Source organism: Phlebotomus papatasi, chromosome 2, assembly GCF_024763615.1.
Source record: "Phlebotomus papatasi isolate M1 chromosome 2, Ppap_2.1, whole genome shotgun sequence".
Lineage (NCBI taxonomy): Eukaryota > Metazoa > Arthropoda > Insecta > Diptera > Psychodidae > Phlebotomus > Phlebotomus papatasi.
The window spans coordinates 63,056,699-63,073,767 of record NC_077223.1 but is presented as its reverse complement, the minus strand read 5'-3'; the positions used below and the strand labels follow the sequence as shown (position 1 = coordinate 63,073,767).

At 33.3% G+C, this 17,069-nt stretch overlaps 1 protein-coding gene across 3 annotated transcripts in view; it reads left to right on the top strand.

Moving 5' to 3' along the window:
* Nucleotides 1-17,069, top strand: part of LOC129805059 (tight junction protein ZO-1) — a 115,859-nt gene that overhangs the window by 21,102 nt on the left and 77,688 nt on the right. For all 3 annotated transcript variants that reach the window (XM_055852873.1, XM_055852874.1, XM_055852872.1), the window contains exon 2: nt 4,199-4,277. In XM_055852873.1, coding sequence (XP_055708848.1) covers nt 4,199-4,277 — 79 coding nt within the window. The remainder of the gene's footprint in view (nt 1-4,198; nt 4,278-17,069) is intronic.

Sequence of the window (17,069 nt, the reverse complement as noted above, 5' to 3'; positions counted from 1 at the left end):
TGACTTGAGAATTGATTTCCCTAGATTATCCACTATTATTCGCAATTACACATTGTTCTTCGGAGGCTGCTATAGAGAAGAGAGTTCAGCAACCTCCTTTGAAAGTTGTTTACATTTGTTGTGATAAGATATAGGTCTGATAAGACTTTCAACGGTTTTCTGAACACGAAGAAATACTTTTGAATTCGTGATTTTGTCTTGGGCTTTTTCCAGCAGGTGAATAGATACCTTTTCCTAACTGAATGCCTGAGATGCTTTTGATAAACATCAATTAGGTGGGTCGTAAATTTTTATTAGCACCTTTTAAGAAATCATTTGAATTAATTCATAAGGTTGGAAAATTAATTTTTAGGGGGATTTCATTAATATTATAAGTATGATTATGTCATGTGGTTTTTAAAAATAGAATGAGGGATATGTTTCTAGAAAAAAAATCGGTTTTGAATTTAACTGAGTTTTTTTAAACATCTTAAAAATTCTGAAGTAAATAGTTGTCACGTCAAATATATTACATAAATATTCATTTATTCAATACATAATTATCTCAATGGATCAAATGGTGGAGTACTTGCTCTTTGATGAAGGTGTATCGTGTTTGGGTCATCAGGAATTTTTCTGGCATTCATGATATTCGAATTGCATCCAGGGCATCCAGTGATCTTCACTGCACTTGATTCCACAGGACATAGGACTGACGACCCTCTAACAGTATTATTATTATCATTAATATTATTATTAATATTACTATCCAAATCTTAATCATATGCAAACGCGATATGGCGAAATGCTCGAATTCATGATATTGGGGGAAGAAGGTATACATTCAGCTGAGGTCACATTGATATTTGATATTTTTTCGCATATTTCTAAAGGAAATGAGCCTTTCCATAATTTATTTTAATTCCACAAGCTAAATTGCATGACGTTAACGCCCAGTTTCTTTTAAGAATATGTGAAAATGATCCTGCCCTAGAGGTCTTCCTGAATTAGCTTTTCGCACGATTTTGACGCTGAGTGTACTATCGATTTTAAAATGATTTATAAGTTATCAGGAAGCTACCCCAAAAAATGCAAAGTGATAAAGGAATGCCATTTATGAATGATTTGACATATAAACTGGTTCTAACCCTAATCCAAATTGGTTTTTCAAATAATTTTAGAGTACTTAAATATTTGACATTAAAAAACTGGATTTCGAAAATTTTTTTTCGGGCATAGGTTTCTATGAAGGAAATGTCTGCATGGGCTTTCTCAAGAGCATATCCGAAAAGATATGGCTTTGAAGAAGATGAAGGGGTGGGGAAAGAGAAAAAACTGCCCTAAACAATATTGACATATGGGAGAGTCGCCGAAGATCGGAAGTCGATATACTTTATCACTTGGTCTCTAGACCGAAAAATATATACGGCCATAGGTCCCAAGGACAAAATGTTGATTTGTATTACCTACAAAAACAAAAAAAAAACATGATAAATATGACACAGAAATACGTCGAGATAATGTTTTTTTATGGAGGGTCACCAAAGACTAGAAGTCAATATCTCGAATGGTATGCCTTGTAGAATAATTAGAAAAAAAAGCGAATTATAATATATACTACTCTCTCCTTAAGATCAGTAGTAAAATTAACGAAATATTGTGTTTATTATTTAATTTTTCAATTTGCCTCCATTAAAAATTCTAATGCAAAACATGCATAAAATGCAATTAGCGACCGAAAGAATGGGGGCAAAAATCTGTGATGCTTCGAGACAGGTGTCTCTTTAGAACACTAAAACGAACATAAGTGTGAGTTTAGCATTGGAGGTTCTCGCTGAGATTGAAGAATGCACTGGTAGACTTTCCGCTTGAGCTTCTCAATAAGCGTTATTAATAGCAATTTTGCAAAGTGGGTTACTTTTAGCACTAAACCCGCAATCAATTCTCTCCAGAGGCACCCTAAGGGCACGATGCCTTTATTTTGTGCTACATGAATAATTGCGCAATATCGACAAGTCTTGAGAGCAAATCATGTTGGTAATTAATTTTAATGTCTCTGTCGGTAAAGGATTTTCTTCCATTTTTCGTTTTGTTCTTTCTTTCTTGTAGTTAGTGCGAAAAAAATCGCAAGCAAAGTGATATGATATGGAGTACACGGAGGATCGGAGTTGTAGGTTAAAGATAGTTTTATGATTGCCTCACCTCTTTTTTTCCCATGAAAGAAAAAAAAGCGCATCACCGTGTTTTTCAAAGCATTTCCGGTGAAGTGTGATTAAATTGACCAGAAGAAGACAGAAATTAACTATACCGCAGCTCTACAATTGACCATTATCCGAGCGTTCGCACGAGGGGTTTGCAATTTATCGGAGTTTATGCAGAGTCTGGAATCATGCATCAATTATTAATTTAATCTGGTATCGGGTCCATTCCGGTAATATATAATTTTGTGTGACAAAGTGTTCTATCTTTGCAAAATATTTAAGCTCGTAAGCATTTCTTGAACTATAATTGTTTCGATTATTTTTTTCGAATTAAAAAGAATTTTGAATTTTATTCGAGAATCGTGCTTATGCGTTCAGTTTACTGCAAAATTCTTTGCAATTTCGTAATTTTTAACGGTTTACACCTGTAGGGAAATTCTGCAATACTATGGCAATATATTTGTAAGATTTTAAAACATTTTATATTAGTTCATATTTGAACCAATCGGTTGAAATTGAAAATGTGCTCTGTAGGGCTGATTAATCTTTGAGAAATCGTTAGTAGGAAAAATTCAAAGTCATTGTTATTATGTTCACAAATACTTATCTAGACGTGTCCCAGTCAGAATCTCGAAAACCAAAATCCTGAAAGCAAACATCCCGAGGAGACCAAAATCCCGAACACCTAAATACTGCAATCCAATATCCCGAATTGTCAAAATCCTGAAAGAACTAAAATTCCGAAAAAGCCAAAAGCTTGAATTTTTTGAAGTAACCACGCATCAAATTCCACGATTGCACCCGTTGAAGACAAAGGGAATTTTTTCGTGTTTTAGAAAATTATTTTACACATTATACTCCGCATAATCTCGTCCCTTTCAGGGTTTTGACTATACGAGATTTTGACGTTCGGCAATTTGGCTCTCGGAATTTTGTCTTTGGTGATTTCGATCTATTTAAGATTTTGTCTTTTTGGGATTTTGGCTTTTCGAAATTTTGATCCATTCGGGATTTCGATCGATTCGGGATTTTGACTTTTTGTGATTGTGGCGTTTGGGATATTGGCTTACGGTATTTTGACTTTTGGGATTTTTGCCGCCACCGATTTAGACAACCTCCTACACCTATTTTTAGATAATAAATATTCCTAATTTTGCATATCTAAAATTTGTCAAATTGAACAATGTAGAAAAATAGGACGAGAGAAGTAAAAATCTTCGAAAATAACTAAATAAGAAATCTTAGCTCAAATTTCGCTGTCAGACAGGAGCTAGGACACACAATATTGAAATTATTTTTTTAAGATATGATGGTTTATTTTGCTTTCTCTCAGAAAACATTGATGTTACAGAAACAACTGCAAAAACGGCCGCTATATTTGTTTACGAGATTTACGTTTATCCTATGAACTACGTTATTATTATTATTATTAGATGGCGAGTGTCCGGTACATGCCTCGATTTAGCCTATTCTAAATTGTATAATTATTATCTGTTAATTATTAAATTGTTTAAAAATTTCATAGTATTAGTTGTATATTGGTAACGAACATTCTGACAATAAGTTCTATAGTTTACTAAACTGATTTGTTTTGTGTTAAAAAACATCAAATAATATCGAAACCCAATATGAAGTTTTCGAGGTATGTACGGGAACAGGGTTGATCTAACTTACCAAGTCATCTACATCAATTTATGACTCGTCTTATTTTATCTAATTTGAAGTGTTAAATAAAAACGAAACATAGAAAAACATCGAAAATTTCTGAAAATGGCTACATTGTTTTTGGAACAAATTTCATGTTATTCTGTGGTTTTTCTACAGGTTTTATATTGGAAAACTGAGATTCCGACATATTTCAGTTGTTACAAATATCCTGAAACTTGTTAGCCCCTTGATTGTCTTTTTGTTGAATGCAATTCTTTATTCTGCAATTTCCCTTCTAAATTAATTCACTACAGACTACTCATTTAATACTCATGTGGCTTAAAATAAATGCTTTTCACCATTCTTTGCAGATACTGTGGCAATTTCAACAGAAAGTCAATCTCTAAAACAGGATGAGAATTCTCAGGACGGATATCCATGCAATAACCGGTGAGTGTTTTTGGATTTGTTGTAAGAATTCGAATGTTAAATGTTCCATATCAGAGACGTGACCAAGGTGCTGAAGGGTTAAATGAAATTGACCTTTTGCTGTGACACTCATTTGCCATTTTGAGGTAAAAGTAGCCAGAGGAAAGTTTCTTCAGGTTGCCACCCATCGGAAGACCACTCTGGGTCTTTTATTTATTCAGGTGAAAAATAGCATATCTGCAGCTTCTTTCTTCCTCACACGTCTTTCGGTAAAGTAAAGGATCAAGAGACGTGATGAGGTGAATGGGGCACTAAATATTCAAGAAAGCACATTTCGAAAATGAGGAAAATAAATCAGACATTTCTTTTCTGACCAACGGCTTCGGAGGAATTTCTCTGATTTCTTTTGTATATTCTTGGTCAAAGTCTTCTTTTTTTTTCTTCATCTTCTAATTGCTGACTTAGAGTTCTCATCGCGTGTAAAAGAGTGAAAATTTGCAGAATAGCTGAAAAATTTTAATATTCCACTCAATTCTCACCTCTCGGGAATTTTTTTGTGCGTCTATTTGACCCGTCTTGTAAATAATGCCAATGTTTCTCTTGTCATTTTCGACCGGTCATTAAGAAGATGTGATTTTTTGCCGCCTTCCATACTTTAAATGCTTTTTGTCGGTTGGGCTTCTTCATTCCCAAAAACATCAAGACTTCAATTCCCACCTCATTTATCCATCTTCTGAGACACTTATTGAGAGAGAAGGTGTCAGGGGTCGTTTAGAAAGCGCGTAGCAATGTTGTTAATGAATCCACTTTCGGAGTAATACAGAAATTCAGAAGCCGTTCAGAAATCGTGAATAATTCACTGACATAAGTCTATAATTTACTTTCAACAATATTGTTTTATTAATGAAAAATCCTATAATCTTTTGATGTTGAGGTATTTTGAAATCAAAATACAAAATGTAGGATCCCTCTATGTGTTCATAAAGTTCTTAATGTTATACATTCGTACCAAAGACCTGACAAAATAATAATAATGTTGACTGTCGTTGTTGGCTTGAAAAGGCCAGAATCTCGAAAGACAAGATCCCGAAGTATTCCGAGTAGCTATAACTATGAATTTGGGATTTTGGAACACGGAATTTTCGAATTTGGGATTTTGGAATTCAAGATTTTGGAATACGGGTTTTTTTGTAATTTGGGATTTTGGAATTCTAGATTTTGGAACTCTAAATTTTAGTTTTCTGAATTTTGACGTTCGAAATTCTGGCTTTTTGATATTTGACCGGTACCTGTTTTACAGATGTAAAAAATTTCCGACTATTAAATTTTCGGGTTTATTAAAACAGGTCAAATTCATGTATATGACCTGGCAAGACGTTTTTTTCGTATTTTCCAAATGGTAATTTTGCCTTTCTGCTCGGAAGAAGTAAAAGTGTCCCGGATTAATGAAAATGGTGTGTTGTTTAGGGTAATTGGAACTGTAACATAATTAATTTTCTACATATTATCAGACGAATGCTAAATTTAATAGAAAATAGCTGAAACCAATTTCATTTGGTTACTAATAATAATAAATTGCAGGGATAATATTTTTATAGAGGACCTAGGCCTTTCTGCAAGTGGATTTTCGTTTGTTTTGGCTTTTTTTAAGCAGGGATGGGGTTATAAGTCCCATGCCCAATGGAATTAAGTGCACTGATGCTCACTGTGTGCAATTCGCACATCTTTAATGTCAGAAAAATTCATGACCTAAAGGAAATTCGAACTTAGTACCATGGACCTACTAACATGAAATTTTCTATCCACAAAATTTTAGGATTCGAAATTTTTGAATTGAAATTGTGCAAAATCCAAGAGCTTCTGGAAATAGAATTCATAATACAAATTCACGTGTACAAAGTTTCTGGAACAAGTCCATAATGGTTCTGGCACAACTTTTAGATCGGTAAAATTTCATGCAATCGAAATTCACATCCCTTTGTTTCTCAAACATTTTGAATATGCCTATCTCAGTCTTTTGGACACTTCTTCTTTTGAACATCACACCAAATTAAATTTAGTTCAATCGAATTTTGAGTACGAGAGAATGAAATAGTCATACGTAAAACATATGAGAAAGAAAAGAATGTCAATTTCGATTATGTGAAATTTACCCGATCTAAAAGGTGTGGCAGAGCCATAAGCACCTGTCACTTTCGTTTTTATGAATTAAGAGATTTATTATTTTCTGGATTTTAATAAATCTTTTTTTTAATAGGTTATCTCGAAAACCATTTAAAATTGTTTTTGATTACTGAAGTTCCCCAACTTTTCGGGCGACCTGAATAAGTGATTTCGAATAGATCCCACCTCAATTTGTCTTTTTCTCCAACTTTGTTCTTCGTCAATTAGCAAAGAGTGAATTGAAAGTGAAACAATAAAACGACAACAAAATTAATGTTGACAATTTTCTCTTATTGCTTTATTATGTGCAAAAATGAGCCTTTTCTAAATGATATTCAATAGACACCCTGAGTATAAAATAATGAAAAAAATATAGTGTGAGGCGGGATTTTCAATAGGAGAGGAAGTGGGTTGGGTTCACTTTGAACCACTTTCATCGGCACTTTCGGCATCAAACAGTGATTTAATTGTTGGAATATTTGTTCGCGAGTGGGTTCGTCGTTCGCCTGGTCCACTCCAAAAGTGTCCAACAAAAGAGTCGTAGAGTGGCCAAAAATAGAATTGCAATTCTAAAGAAGATACTGAAAGAGCTTCTTGAAACTTCAAAAATCTATAAGTGATTTGGATGACTCATCAAATTAACTTTTTTCACACCGTAATTCTTTTTTTTTGCGCTCATTATGCTAAGTTGATGATCAACACACTAATGGTGCGATCATTATATAAAAAAATCAGCGTGGGTTTTGATTTTTCTCCAATTTCTGGCCTCTAATTTTCTGAGGTGAGAAAAAGATTTGATGAGAAAGAGAATTAGGGCAGAAAGAGATAAATATTGAGGAAATATTTTATTGGTCTAGATCTAGAATGACCACCCAAATTCATTAATATTTCCTGGGAACGCAAATGATCCTCGAATTTATTGTCGCCTGTAAGAAGAGGGTCTTGATTGTTGACGCAGTGGCTTTAAATTACGTGTAAACCGCTACATTTTGAATTTAAAATTTTATCAATTTTGACAGCTATTTTGACGTAAGGCAAAATGGGGTAATTCGGAATCACTTTTAATTTGGAATTTTGAGATTTCCTGATTGTTTTGGATGGGCAAAAATAAAAAAGAATCCCACGAAATACAGTAGACTCTCTCTCAATCGGGAATATGGGGCAAAATGTCATCCGGTTTAGCGATAGAATTGAGCGTCAAAGCCTTTGTAAATTCCACAAAAAGTGCTGAATTATAAAGAATCACGATAAAATAGGAAGAACTATAGCGAATTTGAGCGAATTAGCATCATAATTAAACGTGAAAATTGTCAACAAAATTTGTCACCCGATTGAAAAAGAGCCGATTGAATGAGAGTCTACTGTATAACCCTTTAAGGACGATTGGAACACCGGTGTCCCATAAAGAAAATAATTTTTCTTGACTACCTGAAATTATTTTTTACTTATGACTGTACATAATTGTAAAGTAGAAGGTTGAAGGAATCTAGAATATTTTTTGCAAGTCTCTAGCTATTTGCTGTGTAGTAAATATTTAAGCTCAAAAATGGCGTATTTCTAAATTCTCAAATTCATCATTGATTTTATTTATTTTTTATACTTCCAATTTTTTTTAAGCAAAACCCTTTTGACAATAAAAACTACAATACTCATACGTAATATTTTTCATTAAAGCGAAAAAATATTATTCATTGGTATTGTCAGAAAAATTATTTTAATTTTACGGCTAGTTTTGTCCCTAGTGTTCATAGTGACAAAAAATACACCAAATCACAGTCTATTGGACTTTCCAATGTTAGATGTAAGACTTATCATTAATTATGTTTCTCAGTTTAATTTTTATTGTTGATTTTCAGTTTGTAAAAAGTGTCTCGTCGTTAAAGGTAAGGTAAAGTACCCTGTAGTCGGCCGGTTTCTCAACTCGGCCAGTGCGACTATTCATTCAATTTACTTAGATTTGTTATAATATGATCTTACCGATTTAACATTAGAAGGTGTATTATATTATATATAACGTAAATTAGTGAAAATTTCATAGAAATTGACTATAAAACGTTAAAAAATTGGTGAAATAATTTAACTGGCCGAGTTGAGAAACCGGCCGAGTAGAGGGTACTTTACCTTATAAGCCTTTAAATTAGATTTTGGATTAGATTAAATTACCGCTGAATCCAGATCTTCATTCGGGTTTATCATAGACAAGACATCCTTAATTAAATTAACCTCTGTTAAGGGCAAGATGGATCAAACCAGTCCATTTTTCGGAAAAAACTCCATTAAACAGGGCGGTTTAATCTCGATAGGCTTTCATGTGACAGCATCGCTTTATTCGTGAGCGTCCGTCTGATTTTGTATAAGTTGGGGCAGTTGCACACATAGTGAGTGATCGTCTCCTCAGTTTGATTGCATCTTCTGCACATTTTGTTACATTGAACACCCATCATATTTGGATGTTTGAGCCTGACACATAAGGGTACTTATTAGTTTACTATTTAGGGTACTTCATAGTCAGTTAGCTAAAACTTTTCTTACGACAGGTCTAACTTAACTCTCTGACCCGAGATATTGGGCATCCAAAATTTAATATTTTAATATTATTAACTGGCACCCTAATTGTGAAAATTTAATTATCGATTATACAGAATATCAAAACTTTGTATGACTAATTATGTTCATTAACATCGAAGAATTGAACTCTGAAAATTCAGAATAACTGCAACCGAAAGCCTATTCAGGCTAATGACTGATTTTATTCATTTTGAAGCTTCGGATGACGGAAGTATCGTATCAGTCGTTTTTTTCTTAACTGCGTAATAGTACAAAACTTTCGGGCAATACCCGAGTTTTTTAAACCTCCCGACGCGACGTTCAGTTAGTGGTTAAAATTGAAAGATATTTCAAAGAAAATTTTCAGAAATATATATTTGAGTTTCTTATTAATCTTAAGAATTGTCTTTGTAGACTATAAATTACGCATTACTGAAACAAATTAAAATACTTGGTAATTTAATTCCATTGACCGGTACAGACTCCTCTTTATGAATGAATCTGTGAGTGAATGAATGGTGTGCGAGGATGGGAAGAAGTTTTAAATTGATTTCGACATTTTAATATATTGTGACTCGCGATGACTCTATATGGTGGACATGTGAATCAATTAGGTGGTAGAGCAACAAACATGATCTCGCAGAGCGTTTTTTTTATTATTCCTGAGAAGGTTCAATGATCAAGTGTCAATTGAAAATTTGTAGCCATCTTTGAAGAAATGAACATTAACGATTAAAATGTGGGTTAGTGCTTCAATGAGGTGTCTCAATTGATTACCTATTTCATCTCATTGAAACGCCATTATTGTCTCATGTGAGATTTACTATGGTGGCACAAAAATCTCTTGCCATTTGAAATTGAAACACCTGACGCAAGTGGCAATTTTTTTCGCGTGTGATACTCAGGTTATGGTAATTTCAAGTTTTGTATACGCGAGAAATGATGTCTTTTTGATGTTTTCTGAGAATGAGGCGGACTCTTTTTCAATTTTTCCACCTGACACCCAGCCACAAAGTCTTGTATACCACTATCGGGTCTATCGATCTTCCACTTTTGCCAAATATGCCGACTGATCTTGTTTTTGCCTACACGATAAAAAAAAGGAATCATTGAAATGGAAATTACAAAATAAATCGTGGTTTATTCAAGTACAAATGGAAGAAAAGGTTTATGTGTAGATTTTGGGTTAAGGAAAACGTAAGAACTTTTTTGGGTTAGGTTACGCTAATTAGGTTAGAGTGGGTGATATTATAGGCTAAGTAATGTTGAACAAATAAAATTTATGATCACGTGATTGATAAATAAACGAGTGGTCACATTTCAAAGTGATCTGCAATCTATCGTTATTTTAGGTTATGTAAATTATATGTCAATTTGTATCATAACCTTAAATGTATACAAGACAGTTCCATTTTTATAGTAGTCAATAATTACCTCAACGGAAAATTAACCTCTGTTTAGGTAATTAAAAGTATTCACTCTACTAGTATTTGTAAAAAAAATCGTACGGGGTTGCATGTGTAACACTAATCTGTCAATGATCACACAGACCGTTGACCGATAAAATTCGTTATTTTGAGGTTTTGAAATTAAAAACAACCATTTTAGAGGATTTATTGATTACGTATTTGGTAAACATTGGATATTTTTGAAAGGTTTTGAAATTTTCAACACGACTGAATCGAATGCAACCGATAATGAATAAGTAAGAATGGTAAGGGTACCTACAATTACGTTTTGGTTCGCAATTTCTTTTATTGTCTTTACACTTTATTCCCTTAAGTGCAGCGCTTAGTTGAAACTTTAATTTCAAAATAGACCAGAAGGTATAAATGAGTGATATTAATTTATTGCTTGCAATCAATAAATCATAAGCTATAAAGGATTTATTTATAGCACAATGATGAAATTTTATTTATTTTAAAATATTACAATTTTTAACTGTGTAATAATTGCGTACACACCTAGATTATGCAATAGATAGACATTTAACACCCAAATGATTCTTCATGTTGAAACCGTTTTTTTTTTCTTTTCTGTATTCATCCACTTAATTTGTATATCAATACCTTCGCTGTCTTAGGCTTGCCAAATGATAGTGTCAAAAGAAGTCAAATACAAGTCACTTCCTTTTTCGTATCGTAGATGTTTTATAGGGAGAAAAGCAATTGACTTCTAACATGGTGCAACTAATAAAATTTATTGCATTCGCACTTCTGCAAGATCACCGGTATCTTTCCTCTGTATATCCTCTTGTGGCGCACTTTCTTGCCAAAGACTATGGCATTTCAAATGCTCAACACTTCCATAAACCATTAAATTGACTTCCACTGGAGACATTCTTCAATCCCAAATAGATTGTGTCTCCTTCAAAGCTCAAAAAAACATTTCAAATATCTTAAGAAAGTCACACATTGAGATGTCGAAGAAACTCATCAATATCTCTTTTTTTTTTTTGCTCGAACTTTACAGGGCAGCAATATATACAATTTATCGATCTTGAATAATACGACCATATATTTCAAATCGATAGCAATATGAATTTTCTAAAGAATTTTAATTTCTAAATTTTCATGAAAATTGGCGTCACTGTATTTATCCAATTTTAGGCCTGTCTATTCATGCTATAGGGTAAGGGCTCATAATTTTGCCCAGTCTGCTTATAAGCATCGATGTTTAATGTTTGAAGTGCGATATTTTCGATACTAATTGACATTTCTTGTTACTCTCTTTTCAGAAGGGTTGTTTAGAAACTTAGCAAGCTATTTATCGTCTTATTTTTACAAAAATCAGTTTTAATACGTTTAAAAATGAATTGATATGTAGAGGTGAATTCGGCTCTTATTTTGGACAACTTGGTTATTAATTTGGACAACTTGGCTGTAAATTTGGACAGCTAATCCTCCTCAACAGGATGCCCATTGTTCTTCATTTTATGAACCTATCTTACTAAGTCCTCTTCCTGTTCATGTAAGATAAGATAAGATTTTGCCAGGGGTCAGTTCTCCATTTCGGATATTCCGATGCATCCAGGCCACCAATTGGGCCCCTTATGCTTCCCCACTCCTATTCTATCTTATCCCCCGATACGGGTAGCCGCTCTATATCACAGCTCTGTGAGCAGTCAGTTCCGTTACTATATCACAGCATCCCTTCTCGGTGTGTGTTTTGGGATCAGTGACAGCGAATATTTGTATCGACTGAAGTACCGCTTTCATGTCGAAACTCGTTCTCGTACCAGCCTCTATTGTTTAGGCGGTTCACTTTTTTGTCAATATGCACCATTGACATTACTATTCATTCATTCACTGGACGAATTCAAAGCCGATATGGCATGAGAAATCTTTTTCTGCTGCTGCTCAGCTTTGAACCCCAGACCTCGCAGTCATAGAGCTACTACTCTATCCACTGACCCACTCGAGGCCCTTCCTGTTCATGTAAGGGAAACGTAGAATGTCACAAGAAGTCCGGAAACTTTCCATATCATTCATTAAAGTGAGTTGACTTCGATACTCCAAGTACGTGCGGATTTACTCATTCCCTGGTCTTTCCGGAAGCCTTTCAAGGCATTTCTCGCTACATCTCTTTCGTAGAGATGATGCTCCTTTGTTTCTCCAGGCATTTGTCCAACATAGTCATCACAAGAGCTAAAATTTCACGAAATTTCGTGAGAAAAATACCTGTCTAAAATAAGGAGTATCGCCTCACTGGTAAATGTCTTAAAAAATTTTCCATTTTTCACACGAAAAATCTAATTCACAAGGCAAATCTCACTTCAGGTCAAATCTACAAATCACTACTAACGTGAATCAACACAACATTCAATGAATATTCAATAATATCACTCAAAAAAAGCGAAGAAACATGTTTAATACTTCACAGCTAAATAAGACTAAAGTAAACACGAAGTTCTGTCATATTTCTCGTAAGTAATTGCTCACACAGAATTTTCAACAAAGCAATTTTAACTCAAATCATATTCAAATTTTAACGTATTTAGTATTAAAATCTTCCAAAAAGAACAAATATTTAGATAGAATTCATTATTCATCAAATATTGGAATAAAAATCCATAATTTTAATCAATTTATTTTTAGTGTCCAATTTTATCCTCAAAGTGTCCAAAATAAGAAACTGGACAAAATTATAAGCCTTTCCCCTAAATGTCAAAACCATATAAAATTCTGTCATTGTCAATATTATTGAGTGCATTCGAAAGATCGCAATACTTAACCTATTTTTAATTTTGAGATCATATTAGCAGTAAAACGTTATGCACCTGTAAAAACAATTGGTAAAAAAATCACAGGGTGGTCTGTCTCGTGGGTTCGAGCATTCTGCAAAGTTGGGATGCTTTGTTGTCGTTTTTTCTCTCTTTCGACTCAGCATTCTTCATCGTATTCAATTTCAACTCGTGTGCATAGTAAATTATTCAATACTTGTAATTTTATATGTTTTTTTTTTGCTTTGCGATTTGAGGTGCGATAAAAGCGCTGATAGTACGGAAAGTTTGCACACGATGGTCCAAAGTGAATAGAATTAGTTAGATGATTTATGTATTTAGTGGTACAAGTGACAAAATTACAATGATAACTCAATAGATGCCCTTAAATCTTTGAATATTAAAGATATACATGGTGTTAAATCTTGATAAAAAAAACTTTCAGGTTTTATTGTATTTTGTACGGAAATTTTACGGTTAAAATACCTAATTTTAATATTGAGGTAAACAATTCAATTTCGAAATACTAAATATTTTGGGAAACTTGTTTTTTTTTCTCTTCTTTCGTATAAATCTACTTACATATTTACCATCGCATATTATACGAAAAGCCCAATCTCATGTTCGAAAAGTTCAATAAAAAGCGCTCTACATTTCGCTGTTGATTTAATTCTTTTGAACACGTGAAACAAGTCAAAGAGATCAACGACGATCGAAAATGGAAGTAATTGCACGTGAGAGACATAAAAGACGGGAGACTTACCAGCAAAAAATTCTCCTTATTTTGGCTAATAGACTTTGGTGAAAAGAAAGAAAAAGTCATGCAACCTAAAAAAAAAATAAAGGCTTAAATTGTACCAAACCCGCCACTCACGGCGATTAATCGCATGTACAAGAAATGGTTATATCGCTGGGCGAAAAAAGAGGTCAAGAGATTGAGGAAGTGTCTTGGAGAAATAAATTGAAATAATTACATTTTCAAGTTCATTAGAAAACGCAAAAGAAATTGGCGTTTGACTCACAAAATCTCTTATAATGCATTATAAGTTGTGATCTTCTTATGAGTTGATTCTCAATTGAACGATCATGCTCATTTGACCAACTCCAATAAAAGTTAGTAGGGTGAATACTTAATATATTAAAAGAGCCAAAATAGGGTAATTTATCATGTGGCACTAATTTCCAACACGATCCAAAGTCTTATTTATTCACTTTTCCTGGTCTATGTTTGCCCATTGATTGGCAAAAAGAAGTGATCGATGTTGGAGTGATCGTACGTCTTACCATTTTCCACCACGCGAAGATTTTTATCACTTTCATATATGACGGTGGATTTTTTTTTATTATTATTATATACTCTTATGTGGTTTTTGCTCCAATGCAAAAGGGGCCCATCTATCCATAAAAATTTCTCTATTAACTTCAATCTCAGGCGTGTGACTTTATATTTGATCTTCGATCAATCTTCTCAGCAACAGAAAAATCTCTCAGAAAGATTTATCGATACACTCTCCACTCCTTCTCATCTTCAACATATTGGTTAATTTAATTTGGGACGATATTTTAATGTGTCAAGAATATTCACGCTGTGTGAGAACTACTTTGTGCCTTAGAGGAGTTATTTTATGTCTTACAAGAACTTTTCTGTTTCTTATTGTCCATATCCGAAAAATGTCCAAAAATCGCGATAGGTTTCTGCAAGAGATTTATACCATCTTGAGACTGATTCTTTTATTTTGTGGAGATTGTTCAAAAGGACTCATCCTGCTGGTTTAAAAGAAAAATGTATAATGTGAAGACAACTGTGGGGAATCTCCAAGATAATACCCTCTTTTGGGTGAGTTTGAATGAATCCAAAAACGAGCAATATGGTAGCAAGAAATATTCTTACAAATAATTTTGTACATAAATCTTTCCAAGAGTCGACGATAATTTATATTATTTTGAAATTTATGGGATGGTTTTGAAAAAGAGGATGAATAGTTAGGAGAATTAAATTCGCGGGACGCTCGAAATCACAAGACTTTTTTTTATCTAGTGGTTTATATTTTTTCATGTATTTTATAGAACGAAACATTCTAAATAGTTTGTGACAACCAATATTACAACATTTAAATTTTGCAAATAAAATAATAGTTCTTTTTTTTTAGTTATTTGCGAATCAATTTTAGTCTTTTTGAAAATTTTCAAACCGCTTTTCAAACGAACCCTATTGGGATCGCAGATTAGCAGCCCACGCTTGTCGATCCTTAGCCACTTCAGGAAGATGTTCAGATTTGATCCCAAGGCGCTTCAAGGCAAGATTCTGAATTTGATTCAGCCACCTTGTCCTAGGTCTGCCTCGAGGTTGACGCCTCCTCACAATGGCTTGCATAGCTTTTCTGGGGAATCTTTTTCGAAATTGTTTGCGAAATATACAAAAAGAAAATTTACTGGTTTCAAATTGGGATTTTATTGTTTTTGGAAAGGACAGAATTTTTATGTAGATACTTTGAAAAAAAAAAAAACAAATTCTATATATCTAATCGTTTAAGCGTTAAGACCCGAACCAAACAAAACGAAACACAGAATGTGTTATTATATTTTTAACTTCGAATTAGTCTATTTAATATTTTAAAGTGTTAAGTTTCCAGTTGTATTATATTTCGAACCAGCAAGCAATTAACAATAATTTTTCGAAATCTAATGTATTCGTTTTCAATATATATTTTTTGTAATTTTTTTTTCAAACATTTCGTTTGTTGAAAATAAAGTAAATAGGCTATAAATCTCAATTTTAGGCGTGAAGATCGTTTTAGAGAACGAGTAATAGTTTTGACCAGTTTAAAATCCATAAGAATAGAACTTCAACTTCGGCATTGTTTTTGGATAAGAATCGATTTATATTTAGGAGCAGATTTCAATACAAATTGGATCGTATAGGGCCTAGACCTTTCAACTAACACCTTTTGTCCTAGCTAATTTGTTTAATAGCAATTCTTATACGAAAATTCCAACGAATGTGATGTGTCCATTCCTTAAAGACGAATTATATAAGGCACATTAGAATATTCATAGAGAAAATTGCTATAATTTTAAATAAAATGGAATAATTTAGGATGAAGTACAATGTTTTATATTTATGAGCAGATTCATTATGATCATTGCAGTCATAAGAACTAAATTGTAAACGCTTCTGAAGACAATTCATAATCCTGTTTTTAATTTTAGCATTTAAGGATTAGTCTTCACCGATCCTATCTACCATGCCCGATCGGTGAAGGCCATCCTTAAATGCTAGAATTCAAGAAAAGCTTACGAACAGCAAGGTAGGAAAGTAACTCTCATCTACGGTACGTAGTACGTAGACTACATATGACAAAAGCGGTGTTCGTTCTAAAAGTTAGATTCTAGATTCCGAAGGTCTCAAGCTATAATAAACAATTGTAATGAGTTTCCAAAATCTGATAGACCAATTGCCCTTAATACGCATACGATTGTAAAGATTTTAAATTATTTTTTCTACAATTTTTACCCATTAGGAAATTAAAACAGTTAAGCCATATGAATAAGTCTTAGGTCTGAAGACATTATGAGAAGTCTAAGCCCTTGTCTATTGCGTCACTGAGATCCCTATAATGAAGTAAATATCGTCAAGCAGATACGTTTCGATTAGTTTCGACTGACTGGTCATCTAGTTCGTCAGAAAGAGGACAAATCAGCCTGGAAAGTTTTAAGAGTAGACCCTAATTAAGGATCTTTAGTAAATCAGATCAGTAGAGGTAAAAGACTAAAGAACATTGGAAGGTAACAAGTTCGAATGGTGATTGGTTCTTATTCACGCACAGACTTACAATTAAATTAATTGGTAAAGTTAGTCACTTACAGTTATCAAGAGAGAC